This window comes from Lonchura striata, chromosome 29 (genome assembly GCF_046129695.1).
Source record: "Lonchura striata isolate bLonStr1 chromosome 29, bLonStr1.mat, whole genome shotgun sequence".
NCBI classification, from domain to species: domain Eukaryota; kingdom Metazoa; phylum Chordata; class Aves; order Passeriformes; family Estrildidae; genus Lonchura; species Lonchura striata.
Genome location: NC_134631.1, coordinates 1,589,365 through 1,608,100, shown reverse-complemented (window position 1 = coordinate 1,608,100; position 18,736 = coordinate 1,589,365). Strand labels below are relative to the sequence as shown.

General features: G+C 52.7%; 2 protein-coding genes across 2 annotated transcripts in view; one reads left to right on the top strand and one right to left on the bottom strand.

The window, feature by feature from the left end:
- Nucleotides 1-18,736, top strand: part of LOC144245869 (uncharacterized) — a 54,161-nt gene that overhangs the window by 1,005 nt on the left and 34,420 nt on the right. Inside the window, 2 exon segments of the mRNA XM_077788927.1 lie at nt 187-1,015; nt 6,688-6,859. Coding sequence (XP_077645053.1) covers nt 187-1,015; nt 6,688-6,859 — 1,001 coding nt within the window.
- Nucleotides 8,992-11,750, bottom strand: LOC110480961 (class II histocompatibility antigen, B-L beta chain). Its single transcript, XM_021549364.3, has 5 exons — nt 11,666-11,750; nt 11,075-11,344; nt 9,980-10,255; nt 9,273-9,379; nt 8,992-9,173 (listed from the first exon to the last, which is right to left on the bottom strand). The coding sequence occupies exons 1-5, from the start codon at nt 11,748-11,750 to the stop codon at nt 9,165-9,167; spliced, it is 747 nt and encodes a 248-aa protein (XP_021405039.2). The 3' UTR covers nt 8,992-9,164.

Sequence of the window (18,736 nt, the reverse complement as noted above, 5' to 3'; positions counted from 1 at the left end):
GTGAGGAGGAAGTCAGTGCCCCTTTCCCCCTCTCTCCTGCTCCATCTCCCAGCCCAGCACGGCCCCCGGCTGCAGGACAACCCTGCTGCCAGTGCTGTCCTGCTGGGGACAGACTAGGGGGATCTCCTTCCCTTTCCTTCTGGCACGGAGGCAAATCCCATTCTCTCCTTGTCCTTCCTCCCCCAGGCAATGAGCTGGAGGCAGAGATTAAGGAGGAGAAATCCTCCTGGGAGAACATTGCAGAAGAAGCTGTTTTGAGCGCTTCCACAGCACAGGAATCCGATGGGGAAGAGAAGCCCCAGAGATCCCGCACGAGGAGGGGCTGCAAACCCAGCCCAGGGTGCTTCAAGGAGGAAAGAGACACCCTGTGCCAGGAAGGTGGCCAGAGCTTCAGCTCTAACTCAGAGCTGGTGAAGAAGCCTAAGGATGTGGAGAAGTCCCACAAGTGCTTGGAATGTGGGAAGAGCTTTAGCCGGAGCTTCCACCTCCTTCGCCACCGGATGATCCACACAGGGGAACGCCCCTATGAGTGCTTGGAATGTGGGAAGAGCTTTAGCCGGAGCTCCTGTCTGATCCGCCATCAGGTAATTCACACGGGGGAACGGCCCTACAAGTGCAAGGAATGTGGGAAAAGCTTCAGTGACCGCTCCAACCTCCTCACCCACCAGCGCCTGCACGCCAGGGAACGACCCTTTGAGTGTGGGGAGTGTGGGAAGAGTTTCAGCATCAGCTCTGGCCTGATCCAGCACCAGAAGATCCACAGTGGAGAACGCCCCTACGAGTGTCCTGAGTGTGGGAAGAGGTTTCGGACCAGCTCCCATCTCCTCCTTCATCAACGGATTCACACGGATGAGAGGCCCTTCCGCTGCCCTGACTGCAGGAAGGGCTTCAAACGCAACTTCCACCTGACCCTGCACCGGCGCATCCACACTGGGGAGAGGCCCTATGAATGTCCCGAGTGTGGGAAGAGCTTCTCCTCCAGCACTGGCTTAACCCGACATCAACAGTCCCACTTGTAAGGGAAGCCCTGCTGTGGAGGCTCAAGGGCCTTCCACTGGAGCTGTAATACCTTAGCCCTGGAAGGGCAAAGGTGACCAGGATCAAAGAAAGACGCCTCTTAGAATAAAATGGTCTCACCTGTTGGGGAAGATGAAATGGGAAAGCCTTATGAATATGATTGCTTAGCAAAGGATTTGGCAAATACAGAGACTGTGAGTGAAATTGAGATGAGAACGAGCTTTGAGATTTTGGATGTTGGTTGCTAAGCAACTGGTGGACAGTGGTGTAGCTGGTAGAAGGTAACCCCCTTTTTTGTGCCACAGACAGATCCAAGGGTCAGATAAAGTGTTCTGTCTCATCCCTCAAAATTGTATAGTTTATCCCCCACCTGTAACCCTCCCCTGAAGTATGATGTATCTGTAATCCCATTGGTCCAAAGTCTTATTCTGCACCCACTCTCAAGCCCCCTTGATAAGGTGTACCCCAGAGACCAGAGCTCCTTCTCCTGCCCCTCTTCCTGCCCCTTCTCCTGCACTCTCTCCCTCCCCTTCCCTCTGCCCTCTTGGACCCTCTCTTGGAAATCTCTCTCGCTATCTTGCCCTGCCCCTACTCCTTGGGGCCTGCTCTGAGCTGCAGCTGCCCACAATAAACTGTATATCCTAATGTCGGTCTCAGATTCATTCAAAGAGGGAAACTGAGAGTTTCTAATCAGGCAGAAGCCTGGGAATCTGTTGGAAAAGTATGTAAATAAGAGTTGTATCTCCTTGTTGTTCATGTTGTTTATAGTTATAAAGTTCTACCACTGTGCGTCATGCACTCTGCACCAATGGTGCAGGTTGTTTTCACTTCAGGACCAATGGATTTGGCCTGGATGAAGCTCTGTATAAAGAGCGATGCATTTTGAAATAAATCAGAGTTTCACTCTCTCAGCCTTCTGACTCAGTTTCTTCATTCCCATCCTGCCTCAACAGTGTCATCCTAAGACGTGACTTCAGATCTCTCATCTCTGTCCATCCTGACTGTCCAGGACCAGCCCTTGCCACTCTCACTCACAGGCATTTGCAGGCTCATGTTAATGCAACAGCTTTTATTGGTATCACCCAGTTGAACTGCTGTTTTTTCCTTATAGGTACTCCCCCTGGAATGTTCTCCCCTCTCTGGTCCCCTATGTGTCCCAGTTTACTGCAGTGCCCCGCCTCTGTTATCTCATGGGTTCCCCACTTGGCTGCCTGTCGTGGTTTGACACGGAAAGATAATTTTTTCTGGAAGGAAGGGGTCAATTTAGATATTGACCAATTGAAAGTAGACACGCCTCTGAGAACACAGAGGGGTTGAAAGCAGAATTCCCAGGGGAACTCGCTCTCTTTGGTTCCTGTCAGCGTGCAGTGCAGACCTTCCCCTGCCCAGCCACGAGCTGGGTGAGGGAGGGGAAGCCCCCATGGCCTGAGAAAGGTAGGCCGAAAGCCCCAAGGGTGGTGAAAGGACTGGAACCGGGCTGGCCCCTGCAGATGGAAGGGTGGAAGAAATCTGGGATGTCTCCATTTCCCCCCCCAGAGTTCCTCTCCCGAGAGGGAGAGAGAAAGCCTCAAGGAAGGAGGAGCGGGGGGAGCGGCAAGGTGCCCAGTTGTGTGGGAGTTGCTGGATGTCCGGGCATCGAGCCATCCTGGGAGTTCGGACTTTTAACCCTTCCTTGAGAAATGAAAGCTTTGTGAATTTTTCTTTCCCCTCCTCGGTTTGAAAGAGAGGAAGAGGGACACCTTGGACCCTGGGATGTTGGAAGGAGGAATTCTGGATGGGAGGGGGACAAGGAGTGGCTTTTGGCTGGACTTTTCCGTGTTAGCCACAACCTGAACCAAATCTTCTCCTTCAAGAGGGACTGTGTTTTGGGAGGATGCCAGTGAGTCAAGAGACCTGCTTCAGCTGAGAAAAAGACAAAAGTGGAGTGAACAGAGGAAAGGTTAGGGGGTTTGTGGTGGCGCCCCCTTGCCCTGGAAAGGAAAAGAGAAGAGAAGAAGATCTCTGTTCTTGAGCCCTCAGCCCCAGGGGAAAATGGGGGGGACTGTGGTCCCAAACAATGAAAAACTGAACTGTTGTTTTCTCCCCTCTTGGCAGGGCATCCTTGAAAGGAAAAATCCTAAAGGCAGTGACCATCCATGCATTGGTGGTGAGAGCACTGTGCATGGAAAGGAGAAGGGTCACCATGGCAAACTTTTTCTCTGGGCGGTGCCATGTGTGACATGGAAACACAGGATGTGGAGCTGTGTTTCTTGGGGGGTCTGTGGCACAGGAGAGACTCTGTTCCCTCGATGGACTGAGTATCGATTGCTTGGAGGGTGGAAACCTGATTGGGGTCCAGATTGTGTCTCACTGTGGTTTGTTGGAGTTGGGTGGTGGGGGGAGGAATGTTTTGCAAGGTTTTCATTTGATCTTTGTGTGTTTTTTTTTCCCCCTTCTTTAGTTTTCTCTTTTCTTTAGTAGTAGTAGTTTAATAAAGTTTTTTTCCTGTTATTAAGCTTGGGCCTGCTTTGCTCTATTCTAGATTCCACTTCACAGCATTCAAGGTAGGGATCACATTTTCATGGGGGCACTGGCATTGTGCCAGTGTCAAACCATGACACTGCCCCTCCTCTGTGCCACTTGTACTCAGTTCCCATTGGCCCTTGACCCTCGCATCCACCTCTTTTCGCCCCATATGAAACCTTGTGTTCTCAGCCCCATTTTGTCTCTGTCCCTGGACCCTCTTCATCACAATAAATGGCGTTTGGAGTTCCACACAAAGACCCATCTCTGGCCTTGTTCATCAGCAGGTTAAGCAAGCCTGCTCTGGGCTCTGGGAGTCCAGGTCGCTCACAGAGGCTCATTGTGGACATGCTGCAACACCCTGCAAATGCCCCAACTTTGGGAAGAGCTTGTCTGCTGCTCCAACTTCATCACCCATCAGAGGACCCACACTGGATGATTCACAGTGACCCTCACTGGGCCAAGACCTGTTGATTCATGTTCCAGGTGGCCGGTGTCCTGGGTTTGTGTGGCCAGGTTTTGGAAGTAGAGGGCTACAGGGGTGGCTCTTCTGAGAAGCTGTCAGAAATTTCCCTGTGTCCAGCAAAGCCAGCACCAGCTCCTGAATGGACCCACAAGTTGCCAACACCAAGCCTATTAGAGATCGCAGTGACACCTCAGGGATAATGGATTCAAGAAAGATAAAGTTCTTGTGCAGAGTAGGAGCATGTGAAAGGAACAACTCTGCAGACACCCAGGGCAGTGCAGGAGGGGCAGGAGTGCTCCAAGTGCCGGAGCAGGGATTCTCATGCAGCCCCTGGAGGAGCCCACACTGGAACAGGGGGATGCCTGAAAAGGATGTGAGCCCATGGAAAGCCCGTGCAGGCCCAGTAGCCTCCATGCAGGGCTCTGTGTGTCCATAACTTGGGGTGAACTTCATTTGACCGGTGATGTGCATATAAGCAGTTGCTTTTTTACACACTTTGCCACAGTGGGAATTTTTGTGAGCATGCATTTCCCAGCATGGGTCACACAGATCTTGCCTCTGCCAGGCCTGGAGTCAGCACCTTCCTGTTACTCCGTTGTGTGCTTATCTCATGGCAAAGTCCTTCTGTGACCTTAGCAGTGTTTGAGATGGGCAACTTTGCTGCTCAGGTCCTTACACAGCCTGATCCACCCACGAGTGACCTCACGCCTGCCTGAGTGTTGGAGGAGCTTCAGTGGCAGCTCCAACCTCAGCTCCCACCTGAGGATTCATCAGGGCAAGAGACTGATCTCCTGTGGGAAGAGCTTTGGCCAGAGCATGGACTTGATCTCCCACTGTAGGATCCACATCAAGAAGTCCTGTGTCTGCCCAAGCTTTGCCCATAGGCCCCATTCAAATCAAGATACTTTGAAATTGGAATTAAGCCATTTGGGGTTTGTATCAAGACATTTTGGAGTGGCATGGAGCCGTTTTCAGTGTGACTGTGTTGTTTTAAGATAATTGGTCAATCCCTCTTGGCTTTTGCTATGCACAGCAATGGAGAAGACTTCCCCACATCCCCACAGAATCCCCAGATCCTCAGGAATATCCCCTTGAATTACAAATTCTCCCCCAAATAGCAGTAAAATTGGGAGGGGTTTACATGGGGTTTTTTTTAACTTCTTTATTTTTACCCCACTTTCAGGTGTTTTAAAGGGATAAAGATGAATGAAAAATAAAATTAAAGACAAAACAAATGCTGGCATTCAAAAAGAAAATTAAGGCCAAAACATGTTGATATTTTGTGTGAGTATCCATGGAGTTGGGCTGGGGGGGTGGAAGAGACTTTTTTTGAGGAGTTTCCACCCCATTGTCTCTCTCTGAAATCTTGGTCTTTGCTCCTGTCCATCACTGTGAAAGACACCCATGGGCCATGGAGAAGTAGAATTCTATTATTGAATTGTAATTGTACTAATTGAAATAGGAGGCAAAAGAAATGGGATTAGGCAGGAGGAGGAAGGGGAGGAGGAACAGCAGGAAGTTCATGGATCCACCACTCCCTGTTTCTACAGCCCTCCCCAGCCTGGGAGCAGCATCCCCCCTCACCTTCCCCAGGTGACTGGGGAGGGGGAGATGGCCTCAAATATAGGGGGGGAGTGGGGGAGTGTCTCTTAGTATTTGTTTTTTATGAAGGATTTTGCAAGACTCTCCTCTGCTCCATCTCCCAGCCCAGCATCGCCCCTGGCCGCAGGACAACCCTGGTGCCAACACTGTCCTGCCAGGGATGAACTTGGGGGATGTCTGTTGCAGTCATGCTGGCATGGTAGCATGGAGGATTGTTTTAGAAAGGCCTTGGGAATGGTAAACTGAGGAAAAGGATACATTCATGTATGCCCCATTGTATTAGAAAGGCCTTGGGAGTGGTAAACTGAGGTAAAAGATACATTTATGTATGCTCCACTGTTTCGGGAAAGTCCCGCTTCAGCATTCCTCTGTAGACCCCCTTCTCCCCACCCCTGAGCAGCTCCCATTGGACCTGGCCCCTGGGGTGGTTCTGATGTGCCTTAGCTGAACACTGTCTCTATTGTTTAAGACCTTATCTCTTAATTTTGCTGTATAAAACTGTATCTGGGCAATAGCCCAGGGCCTTTGGTCACTGCAATGCTTCAGGCAATACAATCTATCTGGACAAGCATACCATTGGTCTCTCTTGGTCTCTTTATCTCGAACCCTTGCGGCGACTGAGGCAGCGCCACAGCTCGGACCGTGCTAACCCAGACGCTGCCTGGTGAGCCCAGGGCAGCGGGACCGCGGAAAACCCCGGCCCCGGAGGGGACAGCTAGCCGGAGGGTCCCGGGGGGCCGGGGAGGGGCGGGGGACAGCGGCAAGGAACCCCCGAGAGCAAAGTGGCGGTCGAAAGAGAAGCAACAGATGTCCTTCCCCTTCCTTCTTGCATGGAGGCAAATCCCCGCCCTCCCTCCCCAGACACTGACAGAGACCAGGGAGGACAAATCCCTGCACCAGAATCTCATAGAATAGGCTGTTTTGAGTGACTCCACGGCACAGGAATACAATGGGGAGGAAAAGCTACAGAGGTATCCTGTGAAGAGGGTCTCTAAACACAGCCCACGGTGCTCCAAGGAGGAAAGACATAGACAGCCAAGCTTCATCCAGAGTTCTGAGCTGGTGGTTCTTGAGTGGTTTCACACTGAGATACGCTACAGGTGCTTGGAATGTGGGAAGAGCTTCGGATGGAGCTGCTACCTGATCCGGCACCAAAAGATTCACACAGGGGAACGGCCCTAGAAGTGCTTGGAATGTGGGAAGAGCTTTAGCTCCTGTCTGATCCGCCATCAGGTAATTCACATGGGAGAACGGCCCTACAGGTGTGGGAATGTGTGAGCAGCTTCAGTGACCGCTCCAACCTCATCAGCCACCAGCGCCTGCACTCCAGGGAATGGGTCTACAAGTGTGGGAAGGGCAGGAAGAGCTTCAGCCAGAGCTCCCACCAGAATATCCACACTGAGGAATAGCCCTCAGAGTGTCCTGACTGTGGGAAAAGCTTCACACAGAGCTCTACCTTGACCTTACACCAATGGATTCAATGCAAAGCGAACTCCTGTGAGTGCCCCAAGTGTGGGAAGGGCTTCAAATGCTGTTTCAACTCCATTACCCATTGGAGTTACCCGTTGGATGATCCACAGTGAACCCCATTGGGCAGAGTGACCCATGTTCCTGGTAATCCATGTTGGGCAGTACATTGTGTTTGTGTGATCAGGTTTTGGAAACAAGGTTGCTCCAGGGGTGGCTTCTGTGAGGAGCTTCCAGAAGCTTCCCCCATTTCCAGCTCCTGTTCTATCCATTCCTGAAGGCAAGGGTAATCCAGGTTCTGGTTCATGGATCCCCTGGTATAGATTAAAGTGAAACAACAGTGATTGATCTATGTTTATAAATATATCTCTGTTGGGTTTATTTTAGAACAATTTCTTTACCATGTAAAGCAGGTTTTGAACCCTTTTGGTTACCATCTCTAGCAATATTAAAATAACATTAGCATTAACAATAATATTAGCATTAAAATAGCACTTAGGAAAACTTATAAGAGAAAAGAAAGTAAGAGTAGAAAGATACACAGGCACCAGCCCGGGATCCAGCAACAAAAATAGATTGTTGCATGTCCTTGTCCTTGGTCTAAGTGATGGTCCCAGGATGGATCGCTTGGGGGTTGGGAAAGCTCCAGAAACACCAATTTCTGTGGGTCAGTACGGATTTAGGTTTGGGTGAACGCCCAGGTGCCTACCCTGAAGGGAGTTTTACACTGTCTGATGTCACACTGTGGATCCCAGGGTGCTCTGGGGGGCTCTGATGGTTTATGGCCCCTTCTAAGAGGTGGCCCCACCTCTCCCAGCAGCGCAGCTGAGGCAGGTATGGCCCGTGTAAAGGCATGAAAACCTCCAGGCCTCTGTGTGAATGTCCTGGGCCTTCCGCAGGGGAGTTTCCACAACTGAGCCAGTTGTGTAAGGGAGGGCATTGCCTGGTCCAAAGCCCTGTCCCACCTGGCAGCATCTCTTTCTGATCGGGCTCTTCCCTTCCCTGGCTCCCAGCCCTGCTCATCCCCTCCCCTCCGGGGTTGGGTGTTTCCCCCCCTCTGCCCCTGGGCACTTCCTGTGCCCGTGGCCAGCAAAGCCCCCGCTGCTTTTGCCACTGGTTTGAGCCTTTAAGCCAGGACATTTCAGTCCCCAACAGCTCTGCTCCCCAAAAGCCAGGAGGGATAGATGATGCCTCAAAACAACTCCATCCCACTGAAAATGGCTCAACTCCACCTCAAAACAACTCAATCCCACCTCAGAATTTTGGGGTATCTCCTGAGCCCGAATTACTCCCAGTTGTGGATGTTCCTTGTCCACAAATTTCACCCAGTTGTTGCCATCAAGGAAGTGACAGTGGGCTTTTCCCCCAAAATGGAACACACTGTGTGGGAAAGGAGGCAGGTGAGGGGGTGCCTCCCCTCATCCCCCAACAGATGCCAGCACCCCACATCAAGCTGGGGGCTCAAGGGACCACACTGGATCCCCCATTCCCACCCCCCTCTGCCCCACGGCCACCACAGCACCAGTTGCTGGGTTGGGTCACCCCCACTGTGAGCCCCCCAGGGAGGGATGGGGGTTTGGGACCCACCCAGTAAGTTTCTGCTTACACCCCCCATCCCCCCCCAGAACTCCGGGGAACAGCTCAAGAGATCCAGTGATGGGGACACAAAGGGACTTCCAGGGGAACCCCTTTGCCACTGTCCCCCCTCCCCTTATACCCCTCTCAATGACCTTTCCCATCTTGCCTGTGCTGCTCTCCCTCTCACCCAAGAGTTCCTCGCCCATAGCCGAGGTGGGCTCCCAGCACCCAGAGTGGGGTGACACACAGGATTCACAGGGCTCCCCATTCCTGATCCACCCTGGGGCCCATTCTGCCCCTTCCCATCACAGTATCCCTGTGGGCTCCCCCAAAATCTCTCCACACAGCTCGCCAGTAAATGGGATTGGTGTGAACTGGGAAGCTTTATTTGGAACACTGGGAGCAGCCATCCGGGGCAGAGTGACAGCAGGGCTCGGGGGGCACACGATCCCCCCAAAATCAGCGTGGGGATAGAACGGGGGGGTCCTGGCCAGGCCCGAGGCCACGGGGAGGGGCTGCGGCCGGCGGCGGCTCAGGAGCTCTGTGGGCAGAGAAAAGGGGGTGACACTGGGCTGGGGGCCCCAGGGGGAGAACACATGCTCTGGGGGAGGGGGGACACGACCCCCGGGACCCCCCTGACCTTCTTGTGCAGGTAGAAGCCGAGCCCCAGCGCCAGGAAGATGAAGCCCAACACGAAGCCCCCAATCCCTGTCAACATCTTGCTGCGGGCAGTGTCCGGTGGCATCTCTGAGGGGTCAGGGGTCAGGACCCCCAAAACCTCTCACAAGCCCAAGCCCCCAGACACCCTCACACCCCTCCAGCCCACCCAAGACTCCATGAGATCTCTTTCCTATCCCCATCCAAACTCCCTAATACCACCCAAGACCCCTCCCCGTCCTTCCAGGACCCTAAACCCCCTCCCAGTTGGCATCCATTTCCCAATGATCCCCCAAACCTTTTCCCAGTCCCTTCCCAGTCCCACCAGGACTCACCAACATCACTGCCAGTAGATTGAAGCACACTCAACTCCCATCCCAGCCCCACTTTTACATCCCCAAACTGCTTCCAGACCCTCCAGCTCCATCAGACTCCCTTCTAGTTACATCCAGCACCACCAGGATGTTTCCTCTCAGTAGCCACCAGGAAACCCCTAACTGCATCCCAGTCTTCCCAGTATCGTCCAAACCTCTTCTCTGCCCTCCCAGACCATCCAAACCCTTCTCCCAGTTATCCCCTGCCTCCCTCAAACTTCCTCCCAATTACTCTCAGCTACTACCAACTCCCCTCTCAGTCCCCCCAGTCCCACTCCCTGTTCCCTCGTGGGGGCCCGTGGGGGCCGGGCTGTACCCCAGTGCCGGCTCAGGGGGTGCTCCAGGCTGCCGTGCTCCACCTGGCAGGTGTAGGTAAGCCCACGCCGGGGGGTGGTTTCCAGCAGCACCAGGAGCTGGTAGGTCCAGTCCCCGCTGGGAAAAATGTCGGTGGCCACTACAGAGAGCTCCTGCTGGCCCTGGAACCACCTCACCTGGATTTGGGCAGGGTAAAAATCCACCACGGAACAGAGCAGGCGGCCGGGGCCGGGCTGGGAGCTCGAGGGCACCAGCGAGATGGACACGCTGGGGGGCACTGGGAGAGAGCAGGGACACACTGGGATAAGATGCAGGTAAAATGGGAGACACGGGGGGCGCGGGGGACGGGGACTCGGGTAACATTGACAGGGATTGGGAAGGGACTAAGAGGGGGATGGAGAATGCTGGGAGGGCACTGGGAGAGAGGATGGAAGTTGGGAATGGACTAAGAAGGACTGGGAATGGAATGGGAATGAACTGAGAGGGACTGGGAAGGAAGGGACTCCCGGGCACAGGGAGGGATTTCAGTGGCACTGGGAGGAACTGGGAATGGGCTGGGAAGGAGTGGGAGGGACTGGGGCGGCACTGGGAGGAACTGGGAATGGGCTGGGAAGGAGTGGGAGGGACTGGGGCGGCACTGGGAGGAACTGGGAATGGGCTGGGAAGGAGTGGGAGGGACGGGGGCGGCACTGGGAGGAACTGGGAATGGGCTGGGAAGGAGTGGGAGGGACTGGGGCGGCACTGGGAGGAACTGGGAATGAAGCGCGCGGCACTGGGAGGCCGAGTCCAGCGCGGGGCACGCGGCGCTGCGGGTCTGCCTGGCAACTGATGAGTCATCAGAGACTCGCGCTCTGATTGGCTGAGGGGCGGCAGCGCCACGCCAGGCTGAGATGGACAGCCGGGAGGCACTGGGAGAGACTGGGATGGACTGGGAGAGATAGGGAGATCTCCGGTGCACTGCAGGGTGAGAAAGAGGCCACGGGGATGGGCACAGGAAGGGCTGACATGTCTGGGGTTATTCCCAGGGGAGTTTTGAGGGGCTCCAGGGTCATTGCCAGGGCAGGGCCCGAGGGGACACGCTCTGCCCCGCGCTCACCTCTGCGCTCCACGAGGAACGAGGTGGACAACTCGTAGTTGTGCCGGCAATGTCTGTCCACCGCAGCCCGTCTGTACTCCATCCATTCCAGGTCGCTGTTCCAGTGCCTGGCAACCTGCTCCCCATACGGGGTGTCCCCTACAAAGTGCCCCACATCGCTGTCGAAGTGCACGTACTGCTCCCGGTTGTAGATGAACCTCTTCACGAACCTCACCCGCTGGGTGCCGTTAATGAAGTGACATTCGGACTTAACCATCTCCTGGAACACTCCTGTGTGTGCAGGACACAAGTCAGAGGGTGCCCTGCCAGCAGCCCCCAGCACCCCGCAGAAAACCAAGAGCTCAGAGGCCCACCCCGGACACCTACTCTGTACCCCTTGTGCCCCACGTGCAACCCTTCGTAGGCTCTTTCTTCCCGCGGCCCCTCTTCCTCTTTTCCACTCTTCTCCGTATTTTCCTCCCCCTTTCCCATAACTCCTCAGTCACCAGCACCACCCCCCACATCACTTTGAGGGTCCCACCTCCCCCTTGTCCCTCCACGCCCCACCGTTCCCACCCTCCCAACACTTCCCTTTCCGCCCGTCCTGCTCACCCGAGAGCTCCGCGTCCGCACCTGAGGAGGCTCCCAGCACCACCAGTGCCGCCAGCAGGGCCCCAGCTGCCGCCACACGCCCCATGGCCAGCGCCGGGCAGGGTCTGACACCTCCTCCCTCTCCAAATTCCCCTGGCGGGGGGCGCTGGGGGCGAGGGCGGGGCGCGGGTGGAGGCCAGGTGAGGAGCTCTGGGCGCTGCGGGACCGCCCGGCAACTGGGGAGTCACCAGCGCCGTGCGCTCTGATTGAATCGATATTGTCTGTACCTCTCTGAGTGGCTGAGGAGAGGCGGGGGAGGTGGAAGAAGAATCGGGAGCAATCACGCCCCGACAACCAGCACAGGGGCAACAGACCCAGCCTGGGCACAGGGAGTGAATTTACCAACCAAACCACAGCAACACAAGGAGAAGGGAAAGAAATCTCTCCAACAACTCCTCCCCATTCAACGGGGATCACCAGGAACCAGGACCAAGGATCACCAGGGCTGTGCCCAACGAGGGTCACCGGGGATCATCCAACGCGGATCCTCCCATGGGGGATGGAGCTGAAGCAGTGCACAAAGCTCTTTCCACACTGGGGACACTCGTAGGGCCTCTCCCAAGTGTGGATGCGCTGGCAGGTGACGAGCTTGGAACTCTAGCTGAAGCTCTTCCCACACTCCCCACACTCGCAGGGCCATGTGCCGGTGTGGATCTTGTGGTCCTTCATGTGGTGGGAGTTCTAGCTGAAGCTCTGCCCACATTTCAAGAACTTGTAGGGCTGTTCCCTGAGGTGGATCCCAAGATGGGTGACCAGGTCAGACTTCCATATGAAGTTCTTCCCATATTCCAAGCACCAGCAGGGATGTTCCTTGGTTTGGATCTCCTGGTGCTGGATCAGGTGGGGGCTCTGGCTGAAGCTCATTCCACATTCCAAGCACTTGTAGGGTGTCTCAGTTTGAGAGACAATGTAAAAGAGGACGCTGTGAAGTGAGTGTTGTCCCCTCTACAGGGTTCTAATAATCCCTTTCCACCAATAGGAAACGAAAATTTAAATAGATGAAAGTGAAAAAAAAAAAAAAAAACCTCCAACAGTTTATTAACAAACAGAATGACAACAGGGCAAGGGTGGGGGGGGGGGAGGTAAATAAATGCTAGATAGTAAAATGTCAGACCTTATCCCACACACACATCGTTAGACAAAAGACCCAAAATGCCAGAGAAATCCCCGCTGACGACAGGGGAAAAACCAACCAGGGGCTATCCCGAAGGAGATGAAAGCCCGGGGCTCGCAGGGCGTTGAACTCCCCAGCTGGGCTCCGCGGGCACGGTCCCGGCAGGTGAAGCAGCGGCGCTGAAGCCTCGGGTGTTTTTCTCTCGCTCGGCCCGGCTCGCAGCGGCGCCGCTCCGCTCCTGCCCGCACGGAGCCCCCGGGCTCTGACAAAGCAGCCGCTCAGTTCGCCCCAGGCACTGCGAGGCTCCCCGCTGCAGCCTCTCCGAACCAAGGAAAGGGGAAAATCCTGTGTTTGCCTGGTGTTATAAAAGGGACCACACTCCCGGTACTAAAAGTTATTTCAGCATTTATTATAATAAAAAGAAAGGCCTAAAACAAGGGGGCCCGCGGGCTGAGCAGGAGCGTTCCTGTCGAGGATGCTGTGGTGCCGGTGCTGGCTCTTCTTGAGCAGCGATGTCCCCGATGTTCCAGGTGGAGCAGCACGCATTCCAGTGAGTCAGATGCCCCTTTTTATCCTGTTTTTTGTCCCTTTGGATTGGTTTCTTTTTGGACCCTTTGTTTGCATTAAGGTTTAAGGCACTTGATTGGACCATTACAGTTCTGTCCAGGCTGGCTCGTTTTGTCTGGGGGGTGGTGCTCTTCGCTTAGGTCTGTTATGGTACATAGAGTACTGTATTTCTCATAACTACCCTTTTAACCCCTTTTACCATAACCAAACTAACAGTATAAGCTTACCAATTATCAACTATTTTACAACCATTTCTAACCTATCTTTAACACCTGGCCCAAAAAAGTTTTTCAGCCAAACAGGAAACCACTGTGCACAGAAAGAGCTGAGGAAAACCAAATCAGCTAGATACCAGTACAGTTGTTAGGGGCTGGGTTCTTAAATTTTCTTTCCTTGTTACTTGTGGAATTTTTTCCCATTTAGTTTCTAAGAAGCACTAATGGCTGTGTCCTTAAGATAGTGGGGAGGAGGAACTCCTCTAGTTTTTTGGGGAGTTTCTTGTGGAGGGTGGGCGGGACAGGACAGAGATACAAGAATAGAGGCAGGAAAAAAGATGAGGACTGTGTAGTTGGGTACGCTCTATCTGCTGGGCTTCGGAGGACAGTCAGACCTGCTGCTTGGAGAATTGAATTCGCTGCCACCACCATAACCCAGCGGGAAGCCTTTCTTCTGCAGCTGGGCCCCGAATGCCCCTGCCCTGCCAGGACATCCCACAGGTTCCAGCTATTGCCGTAGAGTTTCCTATACATCTCCCCCACCGCCAAACTGCACCAAAGGGGAAAGTGCCACGGCCGGAAGGCTGGGACTGGGTTCCTGTTCTGTTTGCTGTTCGTGCCGTAGCTGTTGCTGTTTCTTTGCTTTATTATACACACTAGTAAAGAACTGCTCTTCCTATTCCCATATCTTTGCCTGAGAGCCCCTTGATTTCAAAACTCCCGTAACTCAGAGGGAGGGGGTTTACATTCTCCATTCCAAGGGAGGCTTTTCTGCCTTCCCTAACAGAAACCTGTCTTGTAAACCAAGACAGCAGTGAGAAAGGAGTCTCTCCCCACCTGGTCCCAGGCTCCCAGGGCTTAAAAATACAATAATCATTCTTTGGGCACAAAGCAGAGGACCATGGAAAGCACCATCACAATAATTCACTCCAACGCAATTGTATATACAATAATCACAGGTATCTATCTAATCTATAAAAGCATATACTGAACTCTGGATACAGCAACTCTGGATACAATGTGCAGCTAGGACAGGAGTGAAGAGGCTGAACAGAGATTAGGGGAGATGTGGAATGCACAGATGGAGCAAACTCTCCAAATGCTTTGACCTGATTCCCAGCTTTGCTGTGTTTCAAGGGTTTTGACTGCTGGATTTGAAAGAACTGAGATCTCGCTGTGAAAAGCAGAGCAGTCTGGAACCAAACACTGCTGTTGGAGTCAGAATCTGGACTTGTCACATATCAGATCTGAAAATATATTGAATAGAAAATGTCCACAATATTTCCCAGCCAATCCCTCCTCACACATAACAAAAAGCGATTTACCTTTTAAAAGGTAAAAAATGTAAACTGAACATTAAAAATGCTCCCTCATAGAAACCGATGTTCAGAAAATACAGAATAATGAAGGTGTCTAGAAGAACGTGCTGTCATTTCTCAGGTATTCTCAGGCTCAGTGCCAGTTCAGAGCTGGGCTTTGTCTCCCAGGTGCCCAAATCCCTGGAGCAGCCTCTCCCGGCTTTCCAGCCCGGCTTTCCCCCGGCTGTGCCCCAGGCAGGCACTCGGTGTTTCCGTGGTGCCCCTGCCCCACTCAGCTCCTCGTGCCCTGCAAAGGCGCCGAGGCTGCGCTCCGTGCCCCTGGGTGTCACTGACCGAGGCAGTGGCGAGCCCCGGGGCCTGGGCCGAGCCCTGAGGGACACCCCTCGGCCCCGGCCTCCTGTGGGACATGGAGCCACTGCCCACAAGGCCCTGGCACATCCAGCCAGCCAATTCCTCCTGCCCCGAACAGCCAGGGCTGCAGCCCCAGGGCTCTGCAGGGCAGGGCTGGGGCTGTCCCCTGGGTCCCTGGCCAAAGTCTCCCAGTGGAGTGGCCTCGTAGTTCCTGCGGTGCCACAAGTCCGTGGCTGCTCCGTGCCCGTTCCAGTCTCTCCCTCTGTTGTTGGGTGCCAGGTGTGGCCCTTTATGAATGGGCCCGTGTCAGAGCCCTCGGTGATGTGGGACATTGTGGTGTTGTCATGAATGAGAGTGTTTGAGATTGCTCAAAAATCAGTGGCAAGAGCATGAACAAAAGTCAGATTTAACATCAAGCTGTTAGGTTTAGTTGTTAAAACTCAATTGTGGACAAAGACTCTCTAACTAGCCAAAGTTAGAAAGTGGTATGTTTATTAAACATGTCACCCATGGGTGGCACAGGGGTTGTCTCTGAAAGGCATGACCTCACCAGACAAGGTTATTTTTATTTATTTCCCAAAATAATACATATTCATAACCCCAGTGTCGCTGTGGGACACGTGAAAGCACTACGCGGACCACCTGCTGTTTGCAAGGTAAAAAAGGGACGTTTATTATCTGACTCTGTCTTTTATACCTTCCCAAGGGTGATATTGGATTGGAGAGTGAATGGGCCACCTCTCCAAAGACATTGGACAAACCACCAGTACATCAAGTGTTCTCCACCCCCATAAAAGAATGTAAACAATACGTTGTTTACAGAAATTGTGTGGGAAAGTTCTCTAAAGGAATGTAAACTCAGAAGGCTTTAGGAAGTCTTAAGAATCAGGGTGACACCCCAGCACCTTCCATCTTCACTCTGTATTAAACTGAGTTTATTAGTCCTTCACACATACACAATTCTTCTCTTGAATTGGATCCATGGGCTTGAATTGAGTCAGCTTGTCTTAGGAGGTGGAATAAGAGCTGAAACTGGAGTTGAGGTTAATAACCATCCCAAATTTGCTTCCCCCACCAGCCCCCCTTACCTTCTAGGGAGTGGTCCAAACTGATCCCCCAACTCTTGTTCCAGTGACTCAGCTGGGTGTACTTGTCTGGGTGTGTGCAGCGTTGATTTATGGAGCATGCACTACAATGCTGTTTCAGCTTCCCCCGGCTAGCCTCATTATCTTTTTCCAGGGCCAGTACCAAGGGGTCAGAGAGGACCCTAATTCCACAATCCCTCTGCCACACAAGGTGACTCTGGAGGAAGAAAAACATGTCAGCAAACTCAATTCTTTCAATTTTTGCTCCCGTCTCAAAAATAACATAAGCTGTAACAAAGTCTCATAATGTAGAGTTCCAGATGGGGGACACCTGACCCCCTCTTCAAGCCTATAAAGAGACCACCACTGTGTGGAAAATTTCACGAGGGTGTCAGGGTCAACTTGTCGGGACCCCAATAGTGTGAAAGTCCTTTTCCCAGCTCACGCAGCCAAAGAAGGAGCCTGTGTCTGACTGTGTTTTCAAGGTTGTTTATTTCTTCTTATCTATAACATTCTTTCTCTGACCTGGAAGTCTGTCCAGAAAGGAAGCCATGGCCACCTGCCTCAAGCCTCATGTGGCTCCCACATTATATACTCAAAACTACGTGTCATATGTTTATAATTTCTTTACCAATACCTATGACCTATGTTAGACTGTGAATCTCTACCTTGAACCAATAGAAAAGTGTCACCATCACACCAAGACATAGAGGACAAGACAAAGGAGAAGAAGGCTAGGACACGCCCAAATTCCTCCACCTTGACCCCCTGAATTATATTCTTAAAAACCCCAAATTTCTACTTTTCCACCCTATGTTAATTCAAATATCACACTACTCAAACCTTTGTGGCTTGTTATTCTTCAAAGCTGGCAGTTTCTTCCACGGGCTAAAATCAAAGCCACAGGTGTTTTTGACTTCTTGCCAAGGTCTCTGAGAACCCTGCCAGGGTCTCGAGAGAGCCAGGGCAGCCAGAGGGATGTCCTGGACTCCAACACAAGGGTCTTTTCTTTTTTTCTATGCCACCATACCCTACTAGTTCCTTTCAGTGTGCCAAAATACACCCTAAAGGACTACTTTTAGGGATCTCTTTGTTTGCTTCCCATCACTCCCCTTCTCCTTAACAAAAGCAACACCCTACACCAATCCTTATTATCCCTTTGCTTCTTGTCTCGCTTCCACCCAAACCTGGCGTCATAGATTTGTACAGCCCTTTCCCAGTCTCCTTGTCACACAGCCCACTGCTCAGGTGCTAAATGTGGCTTTCCACACACCAGCTTTAAAATCTAAATCAGGTCGATCCAGGACCTACCGACACTGGGCACACTCTCTGTACCAGTTAGCAGAACAGTAATAATGTCCTGCACAAATCTTACACCGCAGTAACAGCCACGCACAATGCCAACCTCTAGATGCACCAAAAACTGCAGGAAAACTCCCACAAATACAAGCTACTCCATTCATTCCTCCTTGGCTTTCTAGATTCTCCAGTCTGTTGCTCCCAATCCAAAACCATTAGTCCCTAAGCAGATGTCTGATATAAACCTTCTAAATATACTCTCTCACTTCCCCCATCTATCCACCAATTTACTGAGTTCACAAACTTCTACGAGTCAAGCCCAAACCACTGAGGCAAAGAAGTTCCCTCTATCCATCTTGCCAGGTTGGATTCTCAGACCAAAACTACTCCTACTATGATTCTAGCAATCAGCATCTACAAACACAATCTCCATACTGAAAATCACAAGTAAATTCTTATCAAAGGCTGTAGAGTTGTGTTTGCACTGTATATCCCCTCATAATGCTTTGTTCCTCCATATCCCCTCTTTGTACCTGTTTGGTTCATCCCACCTTTCCCATCAGTACCTGTATGTCCAACAAACCCCAACCCATCCCCCTGTCTCCCCCCAGGTGTTGTGTCCATCACCTGGTGACCCTTCCCCCAGGGTCACCAGGTAACTGGACCCTGGCTGGGACTCCTCCCCGACCCCCTCCTCAGTGGTCACTCTGAGGCCTTGCCCCCAGAGAGCCACTCCCATGTCCTTCCCCTGTTGGCTGTTTGGTTTTCCCCGCACCCCCCTATAGCTGGCTGCTCTGGGCAGGGAGACCCTCTCTCTTGCTCTGGATGTCCTTAGGGGTCAGATGTGGCCTGGGATCTCTCCAGGCCCTCATTAAACTTTGGAACTAATCCTGAGGGAGAGCGCCTCTTTCCTTTGCTTGTGGGACCAGCTCGTCTTTGGACTCACGAGGGAGCTTCTCCAAGCCCCCTGGGATCCAAGGAGAAGTTCTTTCCCTCCGCCCGCCCCGTGGATTCGAGGGGGAGACACAGCAAAAGGCTTCTACTTTTTCTTGCTGAACTGGCCCTGTCCTTTGACTGTCCCC

Bases quoted from the DNA above. Each gene is read 5' to 3' on its own strand.
- LOC110480961 (XM_021549364.3), bottom strand. From the start codon at position 11,750: ATGGGGCGTGTGGCGGCAGCTGGGGCCCTGCTGGCGGCACTGGTGGTG. The intron at 11,345-11,665 runs GTGAGCAGGACG...CTGCACACACAG, and splicing joins TGCGGACGCGGAGCTCTCGG to GAGTGTTCCAGGAGATGGTT. The intron at 10,256-11,074 runs GTGAGCGCGGGG...GCTCTCTCCCAG, and splicing joins GTTCCTCGTGGAGCGCAGAG to TGCCCCCCAGCGTGTCCATC.